The 27,649-nt window shown below is 35.4% G+C and overlaps 2 protein-coding genes across 4 annotated transcripts in view; both read left to right on the plus strand.

The window, feature by feature from the left end:
• Nucleotides 1-13,835, plus strand: part of LOC136853494 (vascular endothelial growth factor receptor kdr-like) — a 43,417-nt gene extending 29,582 nt beyond the window's left edge. For all 3 annotated transcript variants that reach the window (XM_067129147.1, XM_067129144.1, XM_067129146.1), the window contains exons 15-28: nt 1-34; nt 624-760; nt 1,250-1,409; nt 1,576-1,836; nt 5,632-5,856; nt 6,516-6,876; nt 7,315-7,466; nt 8,482-8,657; nt 8,908-9,030; nt 9,601-9,812; nt 10,065-10,170; nt 11,130-11,261; nt 11,608-11,780; nt 13,130-13,835. The exon at nt 1-34 is cut by the window's left edge and continues 125 nt beyond it. In XM_067129147.1, the coding sequence (XP_066985248.1) occupies nt 1-34; nt 624-760; nt 1,250-1,409; nt 1,576-1,836; nt 5,632-5,856; nt 6,516-6,876; nt 7,315-7,466; nt 8,482-8,657; nt 8,908-9,030; nt 9,601-9,812; nt 10,065-10,170; nt 11,130-11,261; nt 11,608-11,780; nt 13,130-13,538 (2,661 nt within the window). In that variant the 3' untranslated portion in view covers nt 13,539-13,835. The remainder of the gene's footprint in view (nt 35-623; nt 761-1,249; nt 1,410-1,575; nt 1,837-5,631; nt 5,857-6,515; nt 6,877-7,314; nt 7,467-8,481; nt 8,658-8,907; nt 9,031-9,600; nt 9,813-10,064; nt 10,171-11,129; nt 11,262-11,607; nt 11,781-13,129) is intronic.
• Nucleotides 13,836-15,144: 1,309 nt separating this feature from the next.
• LOC136853495 (uncharacterized) overlaps nt 15,145-27,649 on the plus strand; it is a 96,016-nt gene continuing 83,511 nt past the window's right edge. Inside the window, exon 1 of the mRNA XM_067129148.1 lies at nt 15,145-15,596. The gene's annotated coding sequence lies outside the window, so the exon portion shown is untranslated. The remainder of the gene's footprint in view (nt 15,597-27,649) is intronic.

Below are 27,649 nucleotides of genomic sequence, written 5' to 3' on the forward strand. Positions count from 1 at the left end.
AACAAAACCCTGACCTTGAATCACGAGGTCGAAGGTGAGAAGAAGACAATGTTATTGGTGGTTGTTTCTGTACACAGTGTAGTTGCCCAGAATTTCTTTGGCAATCGTCCTTTCACTTTTTTTTCACTATTATTAAAGGCATTTCACCTAGGATCATGATAATGAAAGTGAGAAAACTGATTATTCATTGTTGGTGTTACTATACGTGGTATAATGATTTAACTATCATCGGGAAATTCACACATTCTCTTGCCTTCCCACCTTAGCTTCATATAGTACCAAAGAGCACCATCCTTTTTTCTCTGTAGGCACCTAATATCAAGTAAAGTGTTCTTCTTCACTATATCTTCACCTATAATCACTGAACTTCAAAAGAATCTAAAAGATTTTCTTTCTTGTTTAACTTTTATAATGGGTACCCACGGGCAGCACTTGGCATTCTTTTAGGCCATCAGCCCTTGCCTCAGCCAGCAATGTGGTGAATTCGATATTTATGGCTTACTGTTTGTGAATATAAAAATTCACGCATACAAATTTCCTGAGAAAATTGGCAACCACAAACAAACAAACATTCTGCAGCAATGTGGCGTTACTGTGCTTACGAAAACACTTTTCCTTTGCAGATCTCATTCCTGTATTTCTCATGGAATACGGAAACATGTTGTCAGAAGACTATGTGGTGGAGCGGAGGGTCAGAGATGCTTTCACCTTCAACTGCTCCGTATCCGGCACACCTGCCATCGACATCACATGGACAAAAGTGTGTTTTCTCTGTATTCTTAAACCTCCAGCTTTGGTCTAACGCACTTATTGTTTAAGCATTCTACACCAGGCTGTTATTAGGGAGCTTAAAGCTTTTATAACTGTCATGCCAAATACATGTTTTTGTCTTTTATATTTATAATTACAGCATCATTGTTGTTGTGGTGCTAGTAGACGAGACAAACCAGATATAGGTCTAGCCCGGTGATACCAATTCTCGACAGGATGATCTGTCTATCTCGGTTATTTCAGTTCTTAACAGGATGATCTATCTATCTCAGTTGTTTCAATTCTTAGCAGGACGATCAGTCTATCCCGGTTATTTCAATTCTTAACAGGATGATCTGTCTATCCCAGTTGTTTCAATTCTTAGCAGGACGATCAGTCTATCCCGGTTATTTCAAATCTTTACAGGATGGTCAGTATATCCCGGTTATTTCAGTTCTTAACAGGATCAATCTATCCCAGTTATTTCAATTCTCAACAGGATGATCATCCTCTTCCCAGCAACTTCGGAGAATTCAGGGAGAACAACCAGACCATAACGATCAGTGACCTGAATCCCACAACTCACAGAGGCCGTTACGCGTGTGAGGCTAGAAACAGGGGCGGATCTGTTAGAGGATTCCTCACTCTAATTGTGCATGGTAGGTTGAGTTTCTCTCTCTCTCTTTATGTGAGTGCGAGCTGTCTCGCCTAGTTTAGTAAAGGGTAGTATTAATGTAATTTGTGTATCTGAAACCTATTATCTTATATGTATGTACAGCATGTGATAGTGTAATCTCTCCGTCAATTTCCTTTACAATTTTGTAGGTGAAGGATCCAGCAAAGCCTTGAAAGTTAGCATGGGCATCATTACCCCATTCCTCATCTGCCTCGTGGTAGTAGTCATTGTATTGTTCAAGAGAGTCAGACGTGATTTCCTAACCAGGAAAGAGACGAAGAAGAATCTGGCTTTCCTCTTCGAGAGAGGACGGCCCACCGAACTCAACCCAGACTGCACAGCTGACGAACAAGCCGAGCTCCTCCCCTATGACCACAAATGGGAGGTTTCTAGGGAGAGAATACAATTAGGTAAGCCAGTGCATTTGAGGTTATTTGTGGCTGTGGCAGAATGAGGCCAAAGAGAGGCAGGAAGGTGAACTAACAACAGTAGAACAAAGGGAACGTATAATAGGCAGATAGAACCGGTTTTTTAGTAGTCACTTGAGGTTTCCTGATAGACGCAAATGCTCTGTAATGAGCTGTCTATAGCCACTCTGTTTCTTCTGTTGCAAAGTCCACCGTGCTTTGCAGCTAAGCCCCGCCCACTGATTACGTCACGACTATTCCTTGAAGCTGATTGGTTGGCAGTGGTTTCGAAAAGTTGGTTAAACTGCGGGTCTTTTCATCTTCATTTATTTTACAATGGTTGTTTTACCGAACTAAAATAAGTCCTGCTGATTATCAAAAAGAAACGTTATATTATCCCCTGAAATAAAATCATAATACACTTCTCCCTAAAAATGGTAAAAAAACAGGAAAATATGAATGGAGTCAGGAGTGTTTCGCGATGCTGCGATGTTGTGTTTCGTAAATGAGGTTTACCTGAATACGGAGGTGACACAAGGAATGCCTGCGTTCGAATCGGTGCACTTGAATCACTGGACAATGATAATTACCGTCTGATACTGTCAAACGTGTTCACCATTCTAAATTTAACTCAAATATATTCTCAGAGCTATGCAGACTGGTATTTCATATTGATTTAAGAAAATTTTACTACATTTAATAATCATAAAATCGATTCCATTGCAATCGTTTACATACTCGTAGGGATGAAAAGCAGCGACTGCACTCTACAAAACCATAATATGCTTATGTTTAACCTAAAGTTACTGTATGATAGGCTGTACGAGTCATATTGGATATAATTTGCTGAGAATTTTCATAAGGACATTATCTCCTTTCGAAATAACAGGACCATAAAAATGACGTAGACCTATAATGTCCTATGTCTTATGACGTTTGGATTATAGGCCTATCTTATATTCAGCCGTTTTAGTGTGGTTCTTGTTTTGATTATTTTTGTTTTGTTGCTGCTGTTATGGTGCTTGTAATGTCTTTGAAAAATTTTCATATGGTAACCTAACATTGCAGAATAAACATAGACCTATTCATAAAATACTGGTGTCAAGAATTATTTGCCTACTCTTGTGAATTGAAATTTAGTAATTTGTTTTAATTACAAGTAATCGAGATCTTTATGAATATAGTCTACGCTAGAATATTCTTCTAACAACAGAGAGAGAGAGAGAGAGAGAGAGAGAGAGAGAGAGAGAGAGAGAGAGAGAGAATTTTTACTGACTTTCATGTATCCTTTCGTCCAACAGGGTAATCTACAAGAATGCCCCAAAAGCAAATGAATCATGGGCTACTCGCAGACTGGTTTGGATCATCTTATACATAACTTTTTCAGCTATCTTTTTTTTTTTTTTCTTATTTCGTGAAGTGTCTATGATGCCTTCCTATCATAGAATTCATTTTCATAGAAATGCTACAGCAGCTTTATATTTTCTTATCACAATAATATAATTTGATATCCCTTTTGTAAATATACATTTTCAATATAATTCGTTGAGAGCAGTTGGATAGTTGTGTGTAAGGCTGAGACAGTCCTACGATTGATCTGTGTGTGTCATCGGTTACGTGCCCACAAGTTTTACTTTTATTCTCTGTGGTATAAGTGGCGTTACAATTACTATGGCCATCCACGCATGTATGTGTATGTGGATTTGCTTATACGTGTACATTCCACTGTATGCATATACATTATATATCGTGGAGTTGAAACCACTATATTAATTGAAAGCTACTCTATTTCCAACAGATACGGGTAGAAAACTATTTGCGATAAGAAATTGACGTGTAGGTCCATCCCCTGTCAGTGTCTCAAAATATAAGAATTTGATGCGTAGGCCTATGCCCTGTCATTGCCTCAGAGTATAAGAAAACAAGAAATGGGAAAAAAGCACGTTTAAAAGAAGAAGAAGACATGTAGGTCTATGCCCCGTCATTGCCTCAGAATATAAGAAATTGACGTGTAGGCCCATGCCCTGTCATTGCCCCAGAATATAAGAAATTGACGTGTAGGTCTATGCCCTGTCATTGCCTCAGAATATAAGAAAATTGCGTGTAGGTCTATGTCGTGTCATTGCCTCAGAATATAAGAAACTGATGTGTAGGCCCATGCCCTGTCATTGCCTCAGAATATAAGAAATTGACGTGTAGGCCCATGCCCTGTCATTGTCCCAAAATATAAGAAATTGACGTGTAGGCCCATGCCCTGTCATTGTCCCAGAATATAAGAAATTGACGTGTAGGCCCATGCCCTGTCATTATCCCAAAATATAATAATTTGATTGTAGGCCTATGCCCTGTCATTGTTTCAGAATATAAGAAATTGACGTGTAGGCCTAATCTCTCTATGATATTAACATTTGACAAGGCTGTAGAAGTCTATGCTTCATTTCAATTAATGTGGTCTATGTGGGATCACTTATTTAGGCCAACACCAATATAAAAAAAGTAAGATGCTTGTGCATTTAGGCTGCGCATGACCAAAAAGATGCACAGACAAAATGATCCAAGACCTTCATAATGATATATAACTTAATATATCTTTTATCGGAGATACCAACTGCAGACTTCACAACTCCGGGAACTCAAATCTGTGGTGCCATGATCCATGCACGAAACTCAACATGACCGAATGGAGTTGCATCCGTACTGGTAATCATTCGGACTGTTAACCAGTGTGACGTCATTCCCCCTTCAAGAGCATGCAGTGGGCGGGGCTTAGTTGCAAAGAGCGGTGGACTCTGCTATAGTTTCTATCACCCGTTGCCTTTCCCATTACATTTTCACGAAGTTTACGCAAAATGATATGAAAATATATTTTATTAATTTTTCCCTCTTCCCATCAATGATTTCCATCAACTCTTTCTTCGCTCCGGTCTAATTTAAATCAGATTTATTTGTAATTTGCATTGCTGACGTTCTGACACCTCTGCTTCAAATAAATACATAAGTGAATGCATTCATATACCATTATATATCCAACGTCCATGCATAGTGAGATAAACAATATATAGTAGCTTTACTTAAATCATATAAAAATGTAATTTTAGTACTTTCTCTTGGACACCAGTAGAGTTCTAGTTGATCAACCTAATCTGTATCTTATCCTTTCTGCATGTGTTCTCAAGCTATATATTGTCCTCTCTGCATGTGTTTTCAATCTGTACCATGTCCTCTCTGTATGTGTGTTTAATCTGTATCTTGTCTTCTCTTTATATGTTTTCAATCTGCACTTATCCTTTCTGTAAGTGTTTTGAATCTGTATCTTGTCCTCTCTGTATGTGGTCTGAATCTGTATCTTGTCTGGTCTGTGTGTCTTCAATCTGTATCTTATCCTCTCTTTATGTGTTCTGAATCTGTATCTTGTCCCCTCTGTATGTGTTCTGCATCTGTATCTTGTCTGCTCTGTGTTTTCAATCTGTATCTTATCCTCTCTGTATTTGTTCTGAGTCTGTATCTTGTCTGCTCTGTATGTGTTTTCAATCAGTATCGCGTCCTCTCTGTGTGTGTTCTGAATTTTTATCTTGTCTGCTCTGTATGTGATCTGAATCTGTATCTTGGCTGCTCTGAATATGATCTGAATCCGTATCTTGTCTGCTCTGTATGTCTTCTGAATTTTTATGTTGTCTACTCTGTATGTGATCTGAATCTGTATCTTGTCTGCTCTGTGTGTTTTCAATCTGTATTTAATCCTCTCTGTATGTGGTCTGAATGTACATCTTATCCTCTCTTTACGTGTCCTTTCAACAGGCCAGCAACTAGGCGCCGGCGCCTTCGGTCGTGTAGTCAAGGCCTGTGTTTCACACCTGGAGCCAGGGGTTCCCAAAACGACTGTGGCTCTCAAGATGAGCAAGACACAGGCCGATCCTTCTCAGATCAGGGCACTGACCCAAGAGCTCAAAATTATGGTTCACATTGGGAAGCACCTTAACATTGTCAATCTTTTGGGTTCCTACACCGCTAATGTTAGCAAAGGTAAGATATGTAAGTGAAGATGATTTTATTTGTGTCAGTTGCTGTTACATAAGCTGATATGGGTACTGGTTGTTGAATGCAGTTTTAGAGATTTTGTCCTCTAATTAACGGCTGTAGTTTGGAGCAGGTTCAAGATGCCATTATAAATCACGGTCATTTGCTCATAAATATATAGAAGTTTCTACTGTTAGCCAATGTACATTAAGAATATGATAAAATGGGTTATTGTTGTTATTATTGTTCAGAAGATAAACCCTATTCATATGGAACAAGCCTAAAGGCGCCATTGGCTTGAAATCCAAACTTCTAGAGAATATGGTGTTCATTTGAAAGAAATTACAGATGACAGGAATGCAGAAAGGAGAAATGCATAAGTACAAGGTGAATGGTCTAAGGGTAGTATTGCACTGCATCCTTTTGAGGTTCTAATTAAAATTTGCAAAACAGTTTTACTATCGCAGAGATACTGGGCAATGTTTTCTTTAAACAAGCGTGAAATTGCAACACAAAACTATACAACTTGATTTAGAAAATAACAAGCATAAAATCAAATCACAAAACTGTAAAATCATATTGCAAAGCTGTACTGCTTGATATAAAAAATAGATAAAAAATTTCCCCATAATGAATCATCGCATCATCTACCACTTCGACACCAGGAGAGCTGTGGATCCTCGTCGAGTACTGTCGATACGGCAGCCTCCTCCCGTTCCTCCACCGCCATCGGCACAATTTCCAGAATCTCATCGACCCCGTCACCGACATGGTCGACTTGACCTGGAGAGACGGCGAGGGGAACATTTCGCCTTTCTCGCCGGTTCACGTGAGTTCACCCGCGTCACCCAAATCTCCTGGGTCTTCATTTAAATCTCCGAGTGTCCCCCAGTCCCCGACACACTCCGAAAAAGACGGTTACGAGTCTGCGCAGACGGCATCGTCTGCCATGTATTCTGGGACGAGAAGGCCATGTGAAACTTTGCTGGAATCCCCAACGTCACCTACGGTTCCCTTCTCTCCCTCGTAAGTAATCTAGCATTGTTTCACCTTAGTACCCCCTACAAGGCTTAGTACTATTTTTCAGTTCATTATCCAAGAACATTGTGAGGATTTAGAAAGGGTGGTAAGAGACATTTTATGAGGAAGGGGAAGACAGAAGTTTTATTGCCCAGAAGAACTCACATGAATTTAGAATGCGATATATGTACACTTATCTCTGGCTTTTATCCAGTCTCTTTCATAGGTCGTAATATCCTTGAATAACTTAGTTATCAAAATGAATGTAACTTTAAAAGAATCTCTCGTTGTGAATATTTTCATAACATTCAGGTTTGATCTTTTCAAAAACATAAAACAATCACGATCTTTTCTGGACTGAATCAGCGAATGTCCACGATTACTTCTCCGATATCACAGGTTCTGACATTAGTCACTTTTACCTCTGCACTATTATTTTGGCAGCCATAACCCCAAAGAAGAGTCGATGGACGAAGAACGCCGACCGAGTTCTCCCAAGATTTTCCGATTTGGGGACTCCCTGCCCACGGGAATGAAGATGGTACAGAATCCTTCATACCAAACGGTGCCCGTGGCTACGCCAGGACTGGACGAAGGTAATTAACTGGGATGCATGGTACTAGAGATTTTTTTTTCATAACAGGGAACTGGTTTCATATTTTCAGAGTACCTGATGTGTCCGCGCATGCGACCGTGTGAAAGATAGATATTAATTACTTTTTTGCTGTTAATTATACTCTTACGTTATTTCTGTTTTTTAACCAATACATTTTCTGTATGTTTGTCACGTATTTTAGCAAGATTACTGGACACCGCAATCCAAAACTGCCTACTCATAAACACAAGATTAACTACTTTGCTTAGTACTTCTTACTGTACACTACTATTCTCTTCTAGACTGAAGAATTCTCTACCAGTAATACATTTTGGCAGTGCCCAAAATTGATTTGGGCAGCCATGCTTATTTTAGCCGTTCAACCAATAAAAAAAAAAATTTTTCCACATTTTAACCTTTAAAAACAAAACTTTACCAAATTTTAACCAATAAAAAAACTTTAACCAAATTTTAACCATTGAAAACCAAAACTTTATCACATTTTAACCAGTAAGAACCAAAACTTTAACCACATTTCAACCAATGACAACCAAAACTTTATCACATTTTAACCAACAAAAACAAAACTTTTACTACTTTTTAATAAATAAAAACCAAAACTTAACCACATTTTAACCAGAAAAGACAAAATCTTTACCACATTTTAACCAGAAAAAACAGTTCCTCGTTGGGAAAGTCGGTAGAGTTGTCGGCTAGCACTCGCTAGGCCCGAGTCCGAGTCTCCGGCCGGCTAATGAAGAATTAGAGGAATTTATTTCTGGTGATAGAAATTCATTTCTCGCTACAAGGTGGTTCGGATCCACAATAAGCTGTAGGTCCCGTTGCTAGGTAACCAACTGGTTCTTAGCCACGTAAAATAAGTCTAATCCTTCGGGCCAGCCCTAGGAGAGCTGTTAATCAGCTCAGTGGTCTGGTAAAACTAAGGTATATATAACATAACCAGAAAAAACAAAAACTTTACCACATTTTAACCAACACAACCAAATCTTTACCAGGATCAGGAAGCCACAACACGAGGAAGCAGTCGTTAAAAGTGCTCGATTCCCAAGGGAATTATTTCATGTATGACAAGAGCACGATTCCGGGCGTGACGTCATCTTTCACGACTGTTGACCTGATTTGCTGGTCTTGGCAAGTGGCCGAGGGTATGGATTACCTTACCCGCAGGAAGGTATGGTCAGCATTATCAAGGCAGTTGCTTATCTCTTCTGTAATTCAAGTTATATTACATTTAGTCCGATGCTACAGATATATTTTGTGTACTATGTAACTAGCCACTTTTCAATAATACCTCCTTATACCTTCTAACATTGGTCCGATGCTTCAGATATATTTTGTACTCTTATATAACTAGACACTTTTTGATGATACCTTCTAACTTTAGATAATCTACTACTGGCTATTTATTTACTATCTGTCAGGTTCTACATGGAGATTTGGCAGCCAGGAACCTGCTTCTGGCTGAGGCCAATGTTGTGAAAATAAGCGATTTTGGCCTCTCGAGAGATATCTATATGGACGATATATACTTTAAACAAACTAATGTAAGTTTATTGATAAATGGTTGGTGGTCTGTTAATCAGTAATGAATTTATCAGTAGCCTAATGATTAGTAGTCTATACAACAGCGATACAAAGATCAGTAGTCTGCTGCTCATGCAATATGCTGATCAGTAGTCTGTTTCTCTGATCAGTGGTCTATGAATGATTAACTGTTAATCAGAGTCTACCTGAACACTGATTTAGTCACTTGATCAATGAACTACTAATCAGTGGCCTGTTGTTTAGAAGTCTATTGGTCATTGGGCTACTAATCAGTTGTTCTGGTGAGAAACAATATCCCATTTCCTCCCTTAACATTTCTGGTAGACCTGAGTTATTTCTCCTCTCTCTCTTCAGTCTATTTCTGTTTCATTTCCCAGTAGCAAGATGTTCTACGGTAACAAAGGCGTATTAATTCTAGGTAATATTACCTTGAAGCATTTACTTTAAACAGTATATTTTCAAGCCTGTAATCTCATTTCTGTTATTGCTACAAACTGGGAGAGAAAACTTACCTTAAGGAGACTAGAAAGGATATGTTCGACCCAGTCCTACTGTGTTCCTTTTCGTAGGATCTGTTGCCAGTGAAGTGGATGTCGACTGAGGCCATCCGCGACAGGATGTTCTCCATCCAGAGTGACATCTGGTCCTTCGGAGTGACCCTGTGGGAACTCTTCAGTTTGGGCTCCACGCCATACCCCGGGGTCAAGATTGATCACACGTTCTTGCTGAGTCTACAGGACGGGTACCGCATGGCAATACCCGAATATGCGAACGGTGAACTGTAAGCACAAATTCAGATGGTGGTGAATTTTTTGTAGAGTTCTTTTAAGAGTGATTTTTATACAAGAAAATAGTCCAGACTGAATAAACTCAGACTGGGGTGTCCTTTTAATAGTGATTTCTGTACAAAAAGGAATCCAGACTGAATAAAACGACTATTATGTAAACTTAAGCTGGTAACATATTCTATGTGGCTGTCAATTCTTTGCGTAAGGAAAATTGTATAAGTTTCATTTATTTATTTATTTGACAGATATAAAATCATGTGCCAGTGCTGGGAGAGTGTTCCTCAAGAACGGCCTTCTTTTCGGTATTTGGCTGACAGGCTCAGTAAGATGTTGATGCCTGAGACAACTCAGGTGAGGGGTGAATCTCTCTCTCTCTCTCTCTCTCTCTCTCTCTCTCTCTCTCTCTCTCTCTCTCTCTGTATCTTTCTCCAACAACTGCCGTCAGACTTGGATATTTTTTCTAAACATATTTATTTCTTGACTGAATCTTACGAGTTCTGTAAAACAAAAAAAAAAAAAAATAGTTCAGATTAAATAAAACTGAATCTCTCTCTGTCTCTCTCTTCAATAACTGCCCACACCTTTGATATGTTTTCTAAAAACATTTATTTCTTGGATAAAACTCATGATTTCTGTACAAAAAGTAGTTCAAATTCAGTAAAACTAGACGCTTATAATATATGCTTAGTGTATGTTCTAAGTACATGTAAGTTCTACCCAACCTCAGTGTTCATAGAAACTGTAGTTAGCTCAACTTCCACAAACACAATTATTGACTTAAAACTCGCACCTTTTTGAAATGCTTTAAAGTTTTTGCTATTTACAAATATTTCCCAATTTTGCCCGTGAATTTAAAGCTTGAAATTTAGGTTGATTTTAATTCTCTACTGTAAGGAATAATCACAAGTACAGTAAAAGACGTTTGAACTTGAACATAAGAATAAATTGTAATTATTCTGGCGATCTCTCACCGCACCTTGGTAGTTACTTATTTGAGGGTGATATTTACAACAATCTACATACCACATCACAAATATCTCAGGTCACACTTATCATTCTTTTCTTACATCAAGTTTTTTTTTGTTTTTTCACAGATTTTTTACATAAACTTGAGATTTCCAAAAGACTCATACTTGGATGCTTATGTTATTTATTTACATCATTGCTGACATCAGTACATATAAGAAAATGTACATGACTAGTAATGTACTAGCTTCTACAACATTTGGCAACAATTATTATTATTATTATTATTATTATTATTATTATTTATTATTATTATTATTATTATTATTATTATTATTCCGCAGCACTACAACAACAAGAATGGAGAGTACCTGAACATGAACGAGGAACGTTTCAAACACGAGAAAGATTATCTGGAGATGTTGGCATCACCCGACATCAGGAACGTCACCAGAGATGATGTGTCGCAGTGTGAGGTATGTTGACATCTCTCGAATTTGCACCTTGAATTCCCTCATATCCCATAAGAATCTGTGTCTTTAGGAACTGCTTAAATTTGCAAAGGTGCAAATTGCAATGGCGAATTTCTGGAGTTCTGTTTGAATTCACAGCCCAAAAGTTAAAACCAGCGCCATACTTTTGCTTCTGATATTCATTGCTCTGTCAATAAGCAGGAACTAAACAGATATATTTCTTTGTGTTCTTGTCTTTTTATTCACTATTGTTTTGCTACTCATGCAGTAAAACCAAGACATTGCTTGGAACATTGTTAATACACATTCCCACTACGTGCATGCTATAATAATCAATGTTAATACGCAGGATGCTGTAGATGGGACTAGAAAAGCGAACTCTGATCTTCGTCTGTACATTGAAAGCACATCGTCCGCTCAACCTCAGGAGACGAATTACCTTCCCATGTCATCATGTGCGGGCTCCCCACAGTCTCCCTTCGACATCTTCAGTCCCACAAAACCTTCAGAGAGTGGAAATGTGTAAGTTGAAACCTTAGGGCAAGAATTGATCTAAAAATTACCTGAATTAGGCTACATTAATCATTTCTAGGGAGTGAGATTACTGCTGTTCTTTGGTTTATGGGTATACGGTATGGAATAGATAAATGGAATATGGGCGGTTCTGAGGATGTGTGGTGTAAAAGGTAAGTTTTTGAGAGTGATTAGAACTTTAATGGGTGAGAGAGTGACTGATCTGATGTAAAAGCAGTTCTGAAACGAGAATTTTTTTTCTGTGGCCTGAGGCGAGGCGTCAGAAATTGAACATTAAATGTACTGTAGGTGTCAGTTTTCAAGTTGAGAGATACTAGAGATTGTCATGACTGAGGAGTAGCTGATGTTTACAGATGATACAATCTTGTTTGGAGATCATGGAGAGAAACTGCATAAACTAATGAAAGAGTTTTGAAGTGATCAACACACCTTCTTCCTTGCCCAAACCGACTTTGCTCTCTACCTATAAATTCTTCTGTTAAAGCATAACTTCATCATTCAAAATTCCATCAGATACCTTCCATTGTCTATGACATTTAATAGAACAATTTTAGTCTTGCCGAAAATCCTCTCGTAAGGAACCTTTTCCTCCTCCAGACGTACTCCTCACAATTTGGTCAGTTACTCTTCTGCAGCATCATCAACTCCTGGACTTTAAACTCTTTAATCCCTAATTGCCCTCTTTACAGCCTCAAAAGTCCTTGACCATCGTCAAATTAACACCAGTTTCCTTAAGTGTTGCTACCTATTCCCTTTTATTTACATTCAACATCTCTGCGAAAATACTACTGCATGAAAATTACTGCATTTCTTTCAGATGGTACCTCACAATCTGAATCCATTAGCGCATGAACCTTTCTTGGCATTTACGTTTACTATACATAGAAAACGAGAACCATAGAAAATGTAAATAACAGGGGAATCTAGCGCACGTGAAATTTACTACCATCGTACTGACTGTACTGTATATAAGCAAAAATTTTCAAACAATACAATACCTTTGAATGTCATGTGATTGATGATGGTGCTGGCTACCGAGACGAAGTTCTAGAGCGGCACATAACTCTAATATCTTTGGATTCTATAAAATTGTCTAAGCTCGTGTATATATTCATAGGCTAGTTATGGCTATGATGGAACTTTCGGATAGCCTAGGTAGGGGTAGCACAGACAAGGCTAGTCTATTCTTTTTTCCACACTCTGGATATCACACCCCTTGGATGCATTACTAATATATATATATATATATATATATATATATATATATATATATTCAAAATAACTTTCATCTGTCTAAAAATAAATTAATTAAACTAATTTTTTTCTTATTTTCAAAGGTTCACTTTTGGTGAAGAGGTCCAAAGGAAAAACTCGAATCCTGCTCGGCAGTCCTGCCCTCAGAGAGGAAACCCTTTTCATTACGACACCCAGCCATCACACCAGAGTCTCGGAGATCTCCGCACTGAGGAAGGACTGACGAACCAACAAGGCAAGGCTGACGAACCACCGGAGAGCCCTAACGGTTCGCTACGAGACGAAACCGGTGATGAGTTGTCTGAGTCATCTTCACTAATGGGTGACAACAAAACTTGTATGACTCGAAGGCCTTTCAGTCAAGAGAGTCAGTACATAAACATACCACTTGCACCAGATGATAGCTCTTCACCTCCCCCTTCACCCGAGATAACTTTGAAAATGCCCTCAGCTGGTGAGGTGGCTTATGCCAATCTCCAAACGGTCAGATGATTGGCTTGGTCTAGGCCTAGTAGCTACTGCCACTACTCATGTGGTTGTGCACGATTTAGTCTTTAGACTTATTATTAGTAGTCACTGGAATCTCAGAAATGACAAAATCCTTAACAAGACGAGTAAAATCAACTGAGACTATAAACAAAGAGAAGGCATTAAGATTTTGACTGAAGCTAGGTCCCTACACATATACAAACATGTACACTCAGATATGTATGTAGTTATTATTATTAGTATTGGATATTGTAACCAGACGGGTCTGTTCTTAATAAATAAATCATATATTACTTTCAACACTGAAATTTTAATGGCTGGATAAAGAGAAAAGATTGATGATTCTGAACAATTTTTGTTATGGGATTTATTTAAGACTCGATATCCGTTGTTCCCTTCAAATTTGCAAATACATAAAACATGTTTAGTGTTAGTGTTGTTCTGCACTCTGGGATTTGGGTGTGAGGGCCATTCATCAATGTGGCGGTTCACAGTACATGAAACAAAGAATGTCACACTTCAAAGAATGGTTTAAATTTCGGCCTCTTTTAGGAAGAATTTGCTTACACCTTCGTAAAATTTGACGCTACAGTCTAACTTGACCAATACGATCTAGAAATTACAATGTTCTGTCAAAATTTTGAACTTGAGACACCATTTTTGCTAAGCCCATTGTCTTGTTTACACCTGTAATAAGGAATTCTGTCCTTGTTCGTGAAAGGTGAACTTTTAATGGCTCTTGCCCTCTCAGATATGCGCATTGATCCCTTGCGTTGGGAATCTTAATGTCACCCTTGTACTTCATTCTTCTACCTGGAACGAGATGAATTTTAGAGCATTATATCATTCTTCGTTCATCTTAGTTAAAGAAAATGAGACTGATTTCGGTCTCTCTTCTTGTGGGAAAAGGAAACTTTTCAAGTTTATTCTCCCTTCTTGAACAAGCATTTTTCAGGAACGGGACAACACCATCACGAAGGACGTAATCATCTTCCCGAGTAATATAATCCTACTCAGTACCTGAGCTGGTGTCATGACAAGGTCATCCATTCACACAGGTACAAACATATGTAATTTTCCTTAGCTCCCGCCAAGATTATCGCATTGAGGGGCGGGTCCTTAAGAACCAACAGAGCAAGGACAGGAATGTGGGAGGACTCTGTGGTTTTTGTAGGCCGACTGATATACGCAGGCCGGTGTGAAACCACAAAGGAAATCTCTAAATAATAATGAGTAATCAACTTCTGGAGGCCACATAACGCTGGCACGCTATATGGGACTAAGAAGGGCAGGTAGCCGAAGAGGAGGGAAAGGGAGGCGAGAAACATAAAATGTTATTTCAATACTGAATCGATGATGTAAACAGCGGCTCTTGCGGCCTGCTGTCTTTATCATTCCTCTTCCTTACCCATCGGAATGTTAACTTGAGTCGTTTGATATGGGAAGCAGACTTATGAACAACTGACTGATTTTATGTCAGCAGTGGCGTTCAGAAATACCTTTGGCATCGGAAAAGAAATGTCTGCGGTGGTAGAGAAGAAGGCCGGGGGGAGGGGGAGGAGGAACAGGCTATGGAGGGGACTCAGCGCTTGAGTCAGTGGCTAGTCTTGCAGTTGCGTGGGAGACAGAGTGGTGGGTGGAGGTTCCGTTCAGTGCGGTGGAATTGTGGTATGAATAGACTGAAAACGGTTGAGGTTTAACGCAATTCATTCTGGAATGACGGTGGAATGTTTCACTTACGCATTTGTGACGTTTCAATATGTGACAGGTAACGTTTGTAGTAACATTTCACTTGATTAAACTTAATGACACACGCAAAGTGGCCTGTGAAATAAGCAGTCATTAACTCTCCCTGGGAACTCGTGCTCCCGGGAGAGAAACGAAAAATAATGGGAAAAAGGAGCTCGTGGGAATGAATATGGCAGTGGGAGACGTATAGAAAATAACAATGATTTTATCAAAAGTGCTAGAATGACATACGTAAAGTCCACCGGTAGGACTTATGAGACTTTAAGGACAAGTCCTCCCTAAGCCGGCAATTTCAAAACTACTTTTATCAAGGTAAGTTTTGATTGTATTAAGGTTTCCATAAAAAAGTCAAACTAAGACAGTTTTACTACTACTACTACTACAACTGCTACTACTACCACTGCTACTACTACTACTGCTGTTATTATTATTATTATTATTATTATTATTATTATTATTATTATTATTATTATTATTATTATTTTTCATAAAAATCTCATAATCGCATGAGTCACTAAAATGGTGAAGAAATCCACAATGGTGTAAGTGTAAATGCATGTACAATTACTCTTACACCATTGTGGAATCTTTCACCATTATTATTATTATTATTATTATTATTATTATTATTATTATTATTATTATTATTATTATTATTATTATTATTAAAATAACGGCACACCTACAAACTTTGGCAGTTCCACAAAGTTTATAGACGGGCTGAAATGACTGTTTATATAGTGGCTGGGAAAATATGTGAGTTTGACAAACTTTGGAGTTACTTACAAAATGAAGTAATATCCCAAATGGCCGCTCACGCATAATCTACATAAAAGGTAATTTATCTCTTGTATAAATATAAATCACAGAAATTCTCTCATGGGTCTACACCATAAAGGAAAGTTTTCGCATAAATTTTTTTTCTCAGCTTTTTTCATAGTTATTATTATTATTATTATTATTATTATTATTATTATTATTATTATTATTATTATTATTATTATTATTATTATTATTATTATTATTAAAAATGTTCGAGATATAGGCTAAATAGATAAAAACATTACACATTATTATACTTGTCACGCTCGATAAAATAAAAATTTCATCACTTCTGTTGATTATCGGTACCTTACTTTTCATATAGGTTATATAAGTACATTACATATACGGTGTATATTATATATATATATATATATATATATATATATATATATATATATATACATACATACATATACATATACATATACATATCTGGTATATATATAATGTATATATAATATGTATATATATGTTATATATATATATATATATATATATATATATATATATATATATTACAGTATATATACATATATATATATATATATATATATATATATATATATATATATATATATATATATATATATAGATATATATATATAGAGAGAGAGAGAGAGAGAGAGAGAGAGAGAGAGAGAGAGAGAGAGAGAGAGAGAGAGAGAGAGAGAGAGAGAGTTTCCTAATGCAAACCTTGATGTGCTAAGAGAATCATTACATTAAAATGGTCTAATTCTTAATCTGGTATTTTCCATAAATTATAGAAAAACTGCAAAAAACCAACTAGACAATAAAATCACCGACCGCGCGTGAATGAGAAAGAGCAATTTAAACAATTGTGAGAATAAACATTCAAGCGACGAGTCTCTGTTGCTGCCCACCCCCACAACAACGAATTGCTTCAGTGATATCAGCTGCCAATATTTAACGGCAAGTCAAAAAATAAACAAATAAATAAAAGGCTATAGAGGTTAGACCTTTTTTGGTGTAATTTGTTTGTTAATAAGTCAAACGATCTTTGTGTCTTATCGTTATATCACTTGAAGTCAAGTCAGTAGCTTTACCAGAATTATAAATGAACTTATCTTTAGTTGCTAGTCTATACGGGCTACTCTGAATACAGGCAAAATGATTAAAGTCCTGACTACATTCAAATATCACGCCTAAGTCCTTGATAAGCTGACTTAAATCTCTTTAGACGTGATTTTTTTCCAACTTAGTTGCCATGGCACTGATCTCTAAGACTAAGGCATGATTCGTCAAAATGACAAGTACAAAACATATCTTTTCAACTTTTAACTGCTGCAGAGTCTACTTTCCTCTGACAGAGATGACTCTGAGATCAGCATTAGCGATTTCGCATAAGATAAAGCGAGTCTGAGAGAGATCTTTCAGAGAATATGTGAGGGTCTGTACAAAGTAAGCAAATAGTAATGAATAACAATGTAAATGAGAACAAATTCTCACAAACACAGAAAATCACAACAATCAGGGCCTGTGTTTATGTCCTCACAAGGAGATCCGATGAAGCATGCAGGAAAGCTACCACATTCCTTGCCTTAGTACAATTGAGCCTTGTTAATACTGAAGCTGATATGATAGCGCTTTTCGTGATTCCAGGAGGATGCACAGAAAGACGCGTCCAACAGAATTCACTTTGCAAAAGTCTCAGTGATTACATGATAGCACTTTGTGAAAATTTTACAGAAGGACGTCGATAGTGATCATTATAGTCATCTCGACCCTTCTGGCATATGGTCACAGGTTCAGATTTTAATACTCGAGGAAAAAGCGTGTTTTATCACATCATGGTGTTAGATTTAAAATGCGAACGATTTACGTCTTGTGAATATTGCCTCTTATTATATATATATATATATATATATATATATATATATATATATATATATATATATATATATATATATATATATATATATTATATATATATATATATATATATATATATATATATATATATATATATATAGAGAGAGAGAGAGAGAGAGAGAGAGAGAGAGAGAGAGAGAGGGGGGGTTTAGGTACGTGGCAGAATATCTATAACAACGATTCACTCTGAATATTGATGGAGTGAGTGAGCCTGATTTTTGGTCAGAGGAAGGGACTTCAGTACTGCCTTCTGCACTTTAGTTTACGCGTAAATCCTAATACTCCTTCAATTTCAGAGTCACTCCTTAGAAAAGGAATTTAACAAGGCACACTCGAAACCCTTTCTATAACGTGGGTTGTGAATCGCGGAGACCATGCTGGGAAGAAAAGCCGTGATCCGGCTACGTCTCGATGGTAAAATCTTTGTAGACAGCTTAAAGAAAGTAATTATTATGCAAAAATACAAATGAACTAAATATGAAAGCTAAACCAGCAATGGACTGGGATACCACCTCATCGCCGTTTTATGTTATTATAAATTATATTAAAGTTTATGATGTCAACATTTGATGTGGGCTTTGCTAACTTAACTTCAATCAACTGGAAAGCTTTCAAAGTTGTTATATCTTGAAAATTCGTCAACGCTTTCAGAGCAACTATGTTTGTGAGATTTCATATTTTCATTCACACTTTTGATATCTTGAATAATTTTACAGTATGCTCTAGTAAGTGAAGAGACTTTTCACGCATTGCCTCTAACAATCTGTCTATGTTTGCGCATTATGTGTCTCCTTATGTTACTAATTTATTCTTTCTCTCTTAATAAGTGATATCTTCTTTCTGTATTTTCCATTACCTTCTGTTACTTCTCTCTAATGAACGCCATATTCTTTGGAAGTTTGAGTTTCAAGTCGATGGCCCCTGTGGGCTTGTTCCATGTGAATAGGGTTCATCTTCTGAATACTACTACTACTACTACTACTACTACTACTACTACTACTACTACTACTACTACTACTACTACTAATAATAATAATAATAATAATAATAATAATAATAATAATAATAATAATAATAATAATAATAATAATAATTTGTAGAACGGTTAAGAACCTTTTACCTCTATGAGGAAACTTTGATGCATAGATATTATTATTATTATTATTATTATTATTATTATTATTATTATTATTATTATTATTATTATTATTATTATTATTATTATTATTATTATTATTATTATTATTATTATTATTATTATTATTATTATTATTATTATTATTATTATTATTATTATTCAGTAGATGAACCCTATTCATACGGAGCAAGCCAACAGGGGCCATCGCCTTGAAATTCAAGCTTCCAAAGAATACGGTGTTCATTAAGAAGAATTAACAAAAGGTAATGGGAAATACAGAAATAAGATATCGCTTATTAAGAAAGAAAAAATAAATAAGTAACATTATTATTATTATTATTATTATTATTATTATTATTATTATTATTATTATTATTATTATTATTATTATTATTATTATTATTCAGTAGATGAACCCTATTCATACGGAACAAGCCAACAGGGGCCATCGCCTTGAAATTCAAGCTTCCAAAGAATACGGTGTTCATTAAGAAGAATTAACAAAAGGTAATGGAAATACAGAAATAAGATATCGCTTATTAAGAAAGAAAAAATAAATAAGTAACATTATTATTATTATTATTATTATTATTATTATTATTATTATTATTATTATTATTATTATTATTATTCAGTAGATGAACCCTATTCATACGGAACAAGCCAACAGGGCCATCGCCTTGAAATTCAAGCTTCCAAAGAATACGGTGTTCATTAAGAAGAATTAACAAAAGGTAATGGAAATACAGAAATAAGATATCGCTTATTAAGAAAGAAAAAATAAATAAGTAACATTATTATTATTATTATTATTATTATTATTATTATTATTATTATTATTATTATTATATTATTATTATTCGCTGTGACAGCCATTGATGTTCTTTAAAATAAAAATGGTGAATTATAATTTTCATTAGGTTCTCCGTTGCTACTCCTTATACTTACTAGTGCAGTTTTCCTGTAATCAGCAAAGTCAGTTTTGCTGCAGTTCTCCTGTAATCAGCAAAGTCAGTTGTGCTGTTGTTAACGTGGTCAGTGTTGCTAGATACACTTTATGTTACTATAAACATATTATGAGTTAAGAGCATGATACAGTACTAACTAAAATGTGCGCAGATATAAATTGGTGCGAGATGAAAATATTGTTATTCATACTTTACAAATAAATGCTTGAAAATAAACATGGCTAGACTTTTGCAAATCCATCCACAAAACTTGATGTAAATAAATGCTTGAAAATAAACATGGCATTGTGGCTAGACATTTGCAAATCCACCCACGAAAGTCGATACAAATAAATGCTTGAAAATAAACATGGCATTGTGGCTAGAATTTTGCAAATTCGTCCACAAAACTCAGTACAAATAAATTCTTGAAAATAAACATGGCATTGTGGCTAGATTTTTGCAAACCCGTCCACAAAACTCGATACAAATAAATGCTTGAAAATAAACATGGCATTGTGGCTAGACTTTTGCAAATCCGTCCACAAAACTCGATACAAATAAATTCTTGAAAATAAACATGGCATTGTGGCTAGACTTTTGCAAATCCGTCCACAAAGTCGATACAAATAAATGCTTGAAAATAAACATGGCACTGTGGCTAGACTTTTGCAAATCCATGCACAAAACTCGATGCACATAAATACTTGAAAATAAACATGGCATTGTGGCTAGAATTTTGCAAATCCATGCACAAAGCTCGATACAAATAAATGCTTGAAAATGAACATGGCATTGTGGATAGACTTTTGCAAATCCATGCACAAAACTCGATACAAATAAATGCTTGAAAATAAACATGGCATTGTGGCTAGAATTTTGCAAATCCATGCACAAAACTCGATACAAATAAATGCTTGAAAATGAACATGGCATTGTGGCTAGGATTTTGAAAATTCATGCACAAAACTCAATGCAAATAAATACTTGAAAATAAACATGGCATTGTGGCTAGAATTTTGCAAATCCATGCACAAAACTTGATACAAATAAATGCTTGAAAATAAACATGGCATTGTGGATAGACTTTTGCAAATCCATCTACAAAACTCGATGCAAGTTGCGTTCAAAATGTTGTTTTCTCCTTGCACGTGACCTTAAACTTCTCAAGTATCAGATTTTAAAGTAGATTATCATATATTAGAATTGTGCTAAAATAAAAGGATGCTAAAGGCGAATCAAGCTGAATATTATCGGTTTCAATGATTACCTTTGCAATATTGTGGTACTAATAACAGTGTCAGTTTGTTGAAGGACTTGATGCTATAAAAATAAAATTTTGGCATGGGTCTAATGTTGTGTGGAGTATATTATCGAATAGTTATGAGAAGCATGTTTTCAGGATCAATCATTATTATAATGTCGTATTATAAATCATTCCCCATGGTAGGAAAAAATGATTTGATCTCATCATTTGTGTAGCCATTAAATAAGCGATTTACCAGTATCAGCGTCAATCAGCTCAGCTATATGTCCCTGTTTGATTACATTAGCGATAAGCGTGAGGAACGGAATAGAATAGGGGTTGGTTACTTGTTGAAGGGAATACGACGATACTGCTTACTCTAGCGTGATGACTTTACTGTACATTCTTCGTAATACATTTCTTATTGGTATGGCACATTCCTTTAAAACAATGGATCGAATTAAGTTGGACGGAGAAGAAATGGTACGAAATATATGGTTACACAGTAAAAATACGAAACATTCCATACATTTAATTAGAAAAAAATGGTAAAGAATAAAGTGATGGTGCATCAGTCTCGAGACACACGGGGCAAATTCCGAAACTGCAAGAAATGCTGAATGATTAATACGACAGACACTTCTAAAGTGCATAGAACACTCCCCCAAACCCTAAGCTACTGTTTTAAAATTTGATGAAAGCGAGAAATGTTTTGTTGATCGTAGAGAAGCGAGTTTATTGCCAAACCTGATGTTTTGCCGGTACCCAGAAGTGAATAATGTATTGATAACATTAGCAATGCTTATCCCCATTCGCCGACAATGTACATCTATTGGCAGGTCAATATTGGATTCCCAGTATTGACAGCGGAAGGTTTTTACATATTTGTTGCCAAAGGAATGCGTTATCTTTTGAAATGCGCAGTACCTACCTTGCAGGTCCTGACGGCACTGAAGACGAAGCCGTCGGTGGTTTAGTATTGAACGACGGATGCCATAAATCATTCTCGTACTTTAAAAGAATTTGTAGACGTGTGCCTGACGTAAATTACCCTAGAGGAAATAATGAAAAGTTTTGTACACAAAATATTCAATTTGATTTGTTTATTGCTTATATTTTTGAGAAGGGCATTGATGAAGTTTCTTGGTAAGAGTTCTGAGTAAGGTGAATTTATAAAAAAAATAATTTTTTTGGTAATTATTGACATTCTGGAAGTTATTCTAAGGATTTGATCCTTTAGGTTTTTGGAAATTGATTTAGGTATGATGCTGGTACAGTGAATTATGGTGAATATCAGATCTAGTGCACAATAAAATAAATGGGCTAGAGATATTTGTCTTTACTTATAAAACTTGATATTAACAGTAAAATGTTTTGCTTCTGAGAAATAACAAGGAAAGGAAATGGTTTCTTTTGTTTATTTTGAGAATGATGTTTATGGTGAAGAAATTCGCTGTGGTGTAAATGTGAATATATATTAGAAATATATACATATTATATATATATCTATATATACAAAATATATATATATATATATACATATATATAAAATATATATATATATATATATATATATATATATATATATATATATATATATATATATATATATATATTATGTACAAACGAGAGCTTGTCTATATATTTATAATATATATTTATATTTACACCAATATGGATTTCTTCACCATTTTAGTGACTCGTGCTATTATGAGATATTCATGAAACCTGTGTAGTTTTTACCAGTTGAAAAAAAAAAAGTCATGGATGCCATGCCATTTGCTAAGAAAAAAACATTTAATTTGATCCTTCAAACACAATTATCTTCTTTAAAATGAAATATTGAGTAAATACAAATGGTTTAATTGCTTACTGCTGGCCGTTTATAAGAACGCTTTCCGCATTTCGTGTAATGGTTTATGACAGTCCCTCACGTGATCAGACTCCTTAGTGTCTGACCTTATGGTATGCTGCAAAATCTGACAAGAAACAACAACAACAACAACAACAACAACAACAACAACAACAACAACAATAATAATAATAATAATAATAATAATAATAATAATAATAATAATAATAATAATAATCAATGGCCTCTCTTGTGGGGTTGTTCCATACGAATAGGGTTCATCTTCTGAATAATAATAATAATAATAATAATAATAATAATAATAATAATAATAATAATAATAATAATAATAATAATAATTATTATTATTATTATTATTATTATTATTATTATTATTATTATTCTTTCTGTATTTCCCTTTACGTTCTCTAGTAACACCATATTCTTTGGAAGCTTGAATTTCAAGTCAGTGGCCCCTGCGGGCTTGTTCCATATGTATAAGGCTCATCTTCTCAATAATAATAATAATAATAATAATAATAATAATAATAATAATAATAATAATAATAATATTATTATTATTATTATTATTATTATTATTATTATTATTACGAGCTTGTTGGCGCTCGCTGCGCGCGCTGGAACCCGGCGCTGCTGTCTCCCCTACCCTTCCGATCGTCTACCTACCCCTCCTCCACCGTGGGCCGACAAACGGGTTTGCAAGGTGTGGGTGGCTGAGTCATGTCTCCCCCACTGTCACCTGGGGAGGACAAACAAGATCCATTCTGATCTTATTATTATGGATTATTATTCTGAGAAGATTCTCTACCAATCGAGAGCGACGTCGAGGTTTTAACTAACGTGCATTTAAACTCTACGGATACATTACGCCACGTTTAACTTCCACCTGCGTGTACCAGAACAAAACGTGCCTACAATCAGAACTGTTGCCTTCCCCAAGATTACATACATCGGCCAGCTCTTAGCAGATAACAGCCTTGGACAAAAGTGAATAGTAAGAAGAACTGAAAAGTCCTTGTACAAAATCAGTTCCACGGATACTGCCATTCTTTTTAACAGAACATATTAATATAATAATAATATTGTTAGATCCAAGCATCAAAACTATTATTATTATTATTATTGTTATTATTATTATTATTATTATTATTATTATTATCAAGCTTCAGAACTGTTATTATTATTATAATTATTATTATTATTATTATTATTATTATTATATCCAAGCTTCAAAATTATTATTATTATTATTATTATTATTATTATTATTATTATTATTATTATTATTATTATTATTATTATATCCAGGCTTCAAAATTATTATTATTATTATTATTATTATTATTATTATTATTATTATTATTATTATTATTATTATTATTATTATAAAAAGACTAACGTGCCGTTCAGACTAAACACATAAAGCCTGAAAAAGGTATATAAGAAATACTAATGTAACGTGCCAGTGATTTTTAAAAATCACGAGTAAGAATTCTCGTTAATAAAACTGAGATAAAACTTCAAATTCTCGTTCCTTTCTTCAGCAACATTCAAAACACTCGTTTCCTTTCACGTACGCGTTTAATGTAACTAATTTATCTTTTTTTTTTTTTGGTGGTGGATTTTGATAAACCAGCTCTTCAGACTAGCAGTGGACTTGTGAACAGCGAGAAATACCAGGATATTCATTTAAAATGAAAGATGCGAGACTGAATATCTGACTCAACTCGTTTTGTAAAATATAAAGACGCACAAATAAAGACTGGAATGTAAGAATTACATAACCCAGGTGAGGTATTTTTCGAAAAGCCAGACGACGCAACAGTGAATTAGGACTGAGCCGTATCTTCATAAGAAGCAAAATATTTACTTTGTCGGGAATAAAATAGTCGCATTTTTAAGAACTTGACAGAAATACTTTGCAAAGAACAAAATATTTAGTTTTAAGAAGTCCTTAACGGAATTACTTTGCTGAGAACAAATTATTCATAGTTTTAAGAACACCTTGACAGAACTACTTTGTTAAGAACAAAATACTCAAAGTTTTAATAAGTCACAGACAGTCATTTAAGAAGTCACTGAGAGAATTACTTTGCTAAGAACAACACAGTCATAGTTTCAAGAAGTCTAAGAAGCCCTTGATTCACGAATCTAATATTCATGAGGCGTTCGTAGACTCGTAGGAGGAGGCGCAGTTACCTGTTCCACAGGTAACGAAGTGTATTTCAGGTGATTGCCGATCAATACTGCTCTCATCTACGATGGGTGAAGAGACCGGTAGAGGGCAAATTTCCGTGTGTCACTTTTACGCTGATTTATATAACTTTGACACATTTGTGTGGATGGTTCTTTCTGACAGGGATGACTGAGGTACGATGACATCCCCTTTTGGCGATAGAAAATGACTCGCATAGACCATAATTTCGTCTGAAAGAAAGTTACCGACCGACCAAGTTTTTCTATTTTGAAACTTGAAAACTTATGATTTTCCATAGAGAAGCTGATCAGATACTTATTATAAAAAAGCCAATTGTTTACGGTTTCAGGATGAAGGAAACTCTTGAATGTCTCACTTACAGAAGTTTTAATCTGATACTTCATTTGTCTTAAAGGTCTGATGACACTCCAGACTCCAGATAAGGTTACGGTAAAACAAAAGAGGAAAGTTAAACGGTATTGCCAAGGGAAGAACAAATATCACTGGCTGCCATTTCGAGAAAATGCCAAGTATAGCATTTAAAGGTCACCCATTCATTTTTCATCCGTGGCTCCAGCTTGGGCAGTTCTGGCACTGATGCTGGCATCGGTTCACTAGTAAGAGAATCTCTGGAGGGGTAACCGTTGCCATATACAGTTACTCAAGTTATAGTTGCTGAAATTTCTGGTGTTGGTGTATATATACCATACTGACTCAGAATAGTGAAGAGATACTACCGAGCAAGATACAAAGGTAAATAAATGGTAATTACGAAGACGGACCAGTGAATATTGATATGGACGACGAGAGATAAGCAGGAGCATATTCTTATAGGTATTTGGAAGCAAATAATCATTAGGATGACAGGGAAGGTAGGTCCCCTCATAGATAACTTGAGAAAGATAGCAGGGTGCTTGCAAAAGATTTGGAAGAGTCATTGACTTGTCTACGAAAGCTGATGTAGGAATGTATGAAGGTTTTGCTGAACCAAATCTCCACTATGGAAATGATGTGGTAAAATTGAGAAAGGTGGCAGGGTGCTTGCAAAAGACTGGAAGGGTCATTGACTTGTCTACGAAAGCTAACGTAGGAATGTATGAAAGATTTGCTGAACCAATTCTCCGCTATGGAAATGATGTGGTAATGTTGAGTGTGAACGAAAGGATGACAGTGGAAGCTTTGGTGTAAAAAGATTGATGATTCATCAGTTTAAGTGTGAGTGGGGCAGTGATCGTTGTGTTTTCTTTCCCTGCAAGTCGCCCATTGTGAGGGGAAACGGCCTAATGTTAATATGTATATATATATATATATATATATATATATATATATATATATATATAATATACAGTTTTTATATATATATATACTGTATGTATTTGTATATATATACACGTGTACTTGTATAATTTTAAATTTTACTGAAAGTTTTCACACAAACACACACATACACACACACATATATATGTGTGTGTGTGTTTGTGTGTATATGTATATATACAAATATATACATATATATGTATAATATATATATATATATATATATATATATATATATATATATATATATATATATATATATATATACACTGGTCATTTTATGAAAAGAAAAAGGCTATAGGCCTTCTGCAATACTGTCAGTGTTTGCGGAAAATATGAACATCATAATTTAGGATACCAGAGAATGTTTACATTTCAATTTTTAACTGACGTAGCATAGTGAACAGTATAAGAAACATACTCCGAAAAAAATATTTTCCTTTTAAAGTAAATTAACTGTTATGTCTTTTTAATCGCAGATTTTATCAAGATCAGCTGATTAGAACAGCATGCGACATCCTCTAAGTATCAATTTGCACTTTCTGTCGTTAAAGCTAATCGTGTTTGGTGGAATGGAGGTTCGAGCTAATCGTGTTTGGTGGAATGGAGACTCGTCGTTGATTTTTCAAGTTCATTTTTTCATTCATGGATTTTGCAATGGCAGATTCTTTTGTTCAGTTAGTGAAGTAATTTATACACGATGCTGATGCTAGGAAGACATTTATAGGTATTCATTGCGATAACGCAGTATCTGAAAACATGTAGAGAAGTGCATTTAATTTTACTTCTGAAATACATCGGCCAATCAGAATTTGGCAATAAAGGTTCACTGGCATTGGCTGCGAATATCTACCATGTGGTTTAAAAAAGTTTAAATAAAAAAGCAGACCATATAGTGTACCGATCTTTTTACTGCTGACTACTGTTTACTG

Source organism: Macrobrachium rosenbergii, chromosome 27, assembly GCF_040412425.1.
Source record: "Macrobrachium rosenbergii isolate ZJJX-2024 chromosome 27, ASM4041242v1, whole genome shotgun sequence".
Taxonomy (NCBI): Eukaryota; Metazoa; Arthropoda; class Malacostraca; order Decapoda; family Palaemonidae; genus Macrobrachium; species Macrobrachium rosenbergii.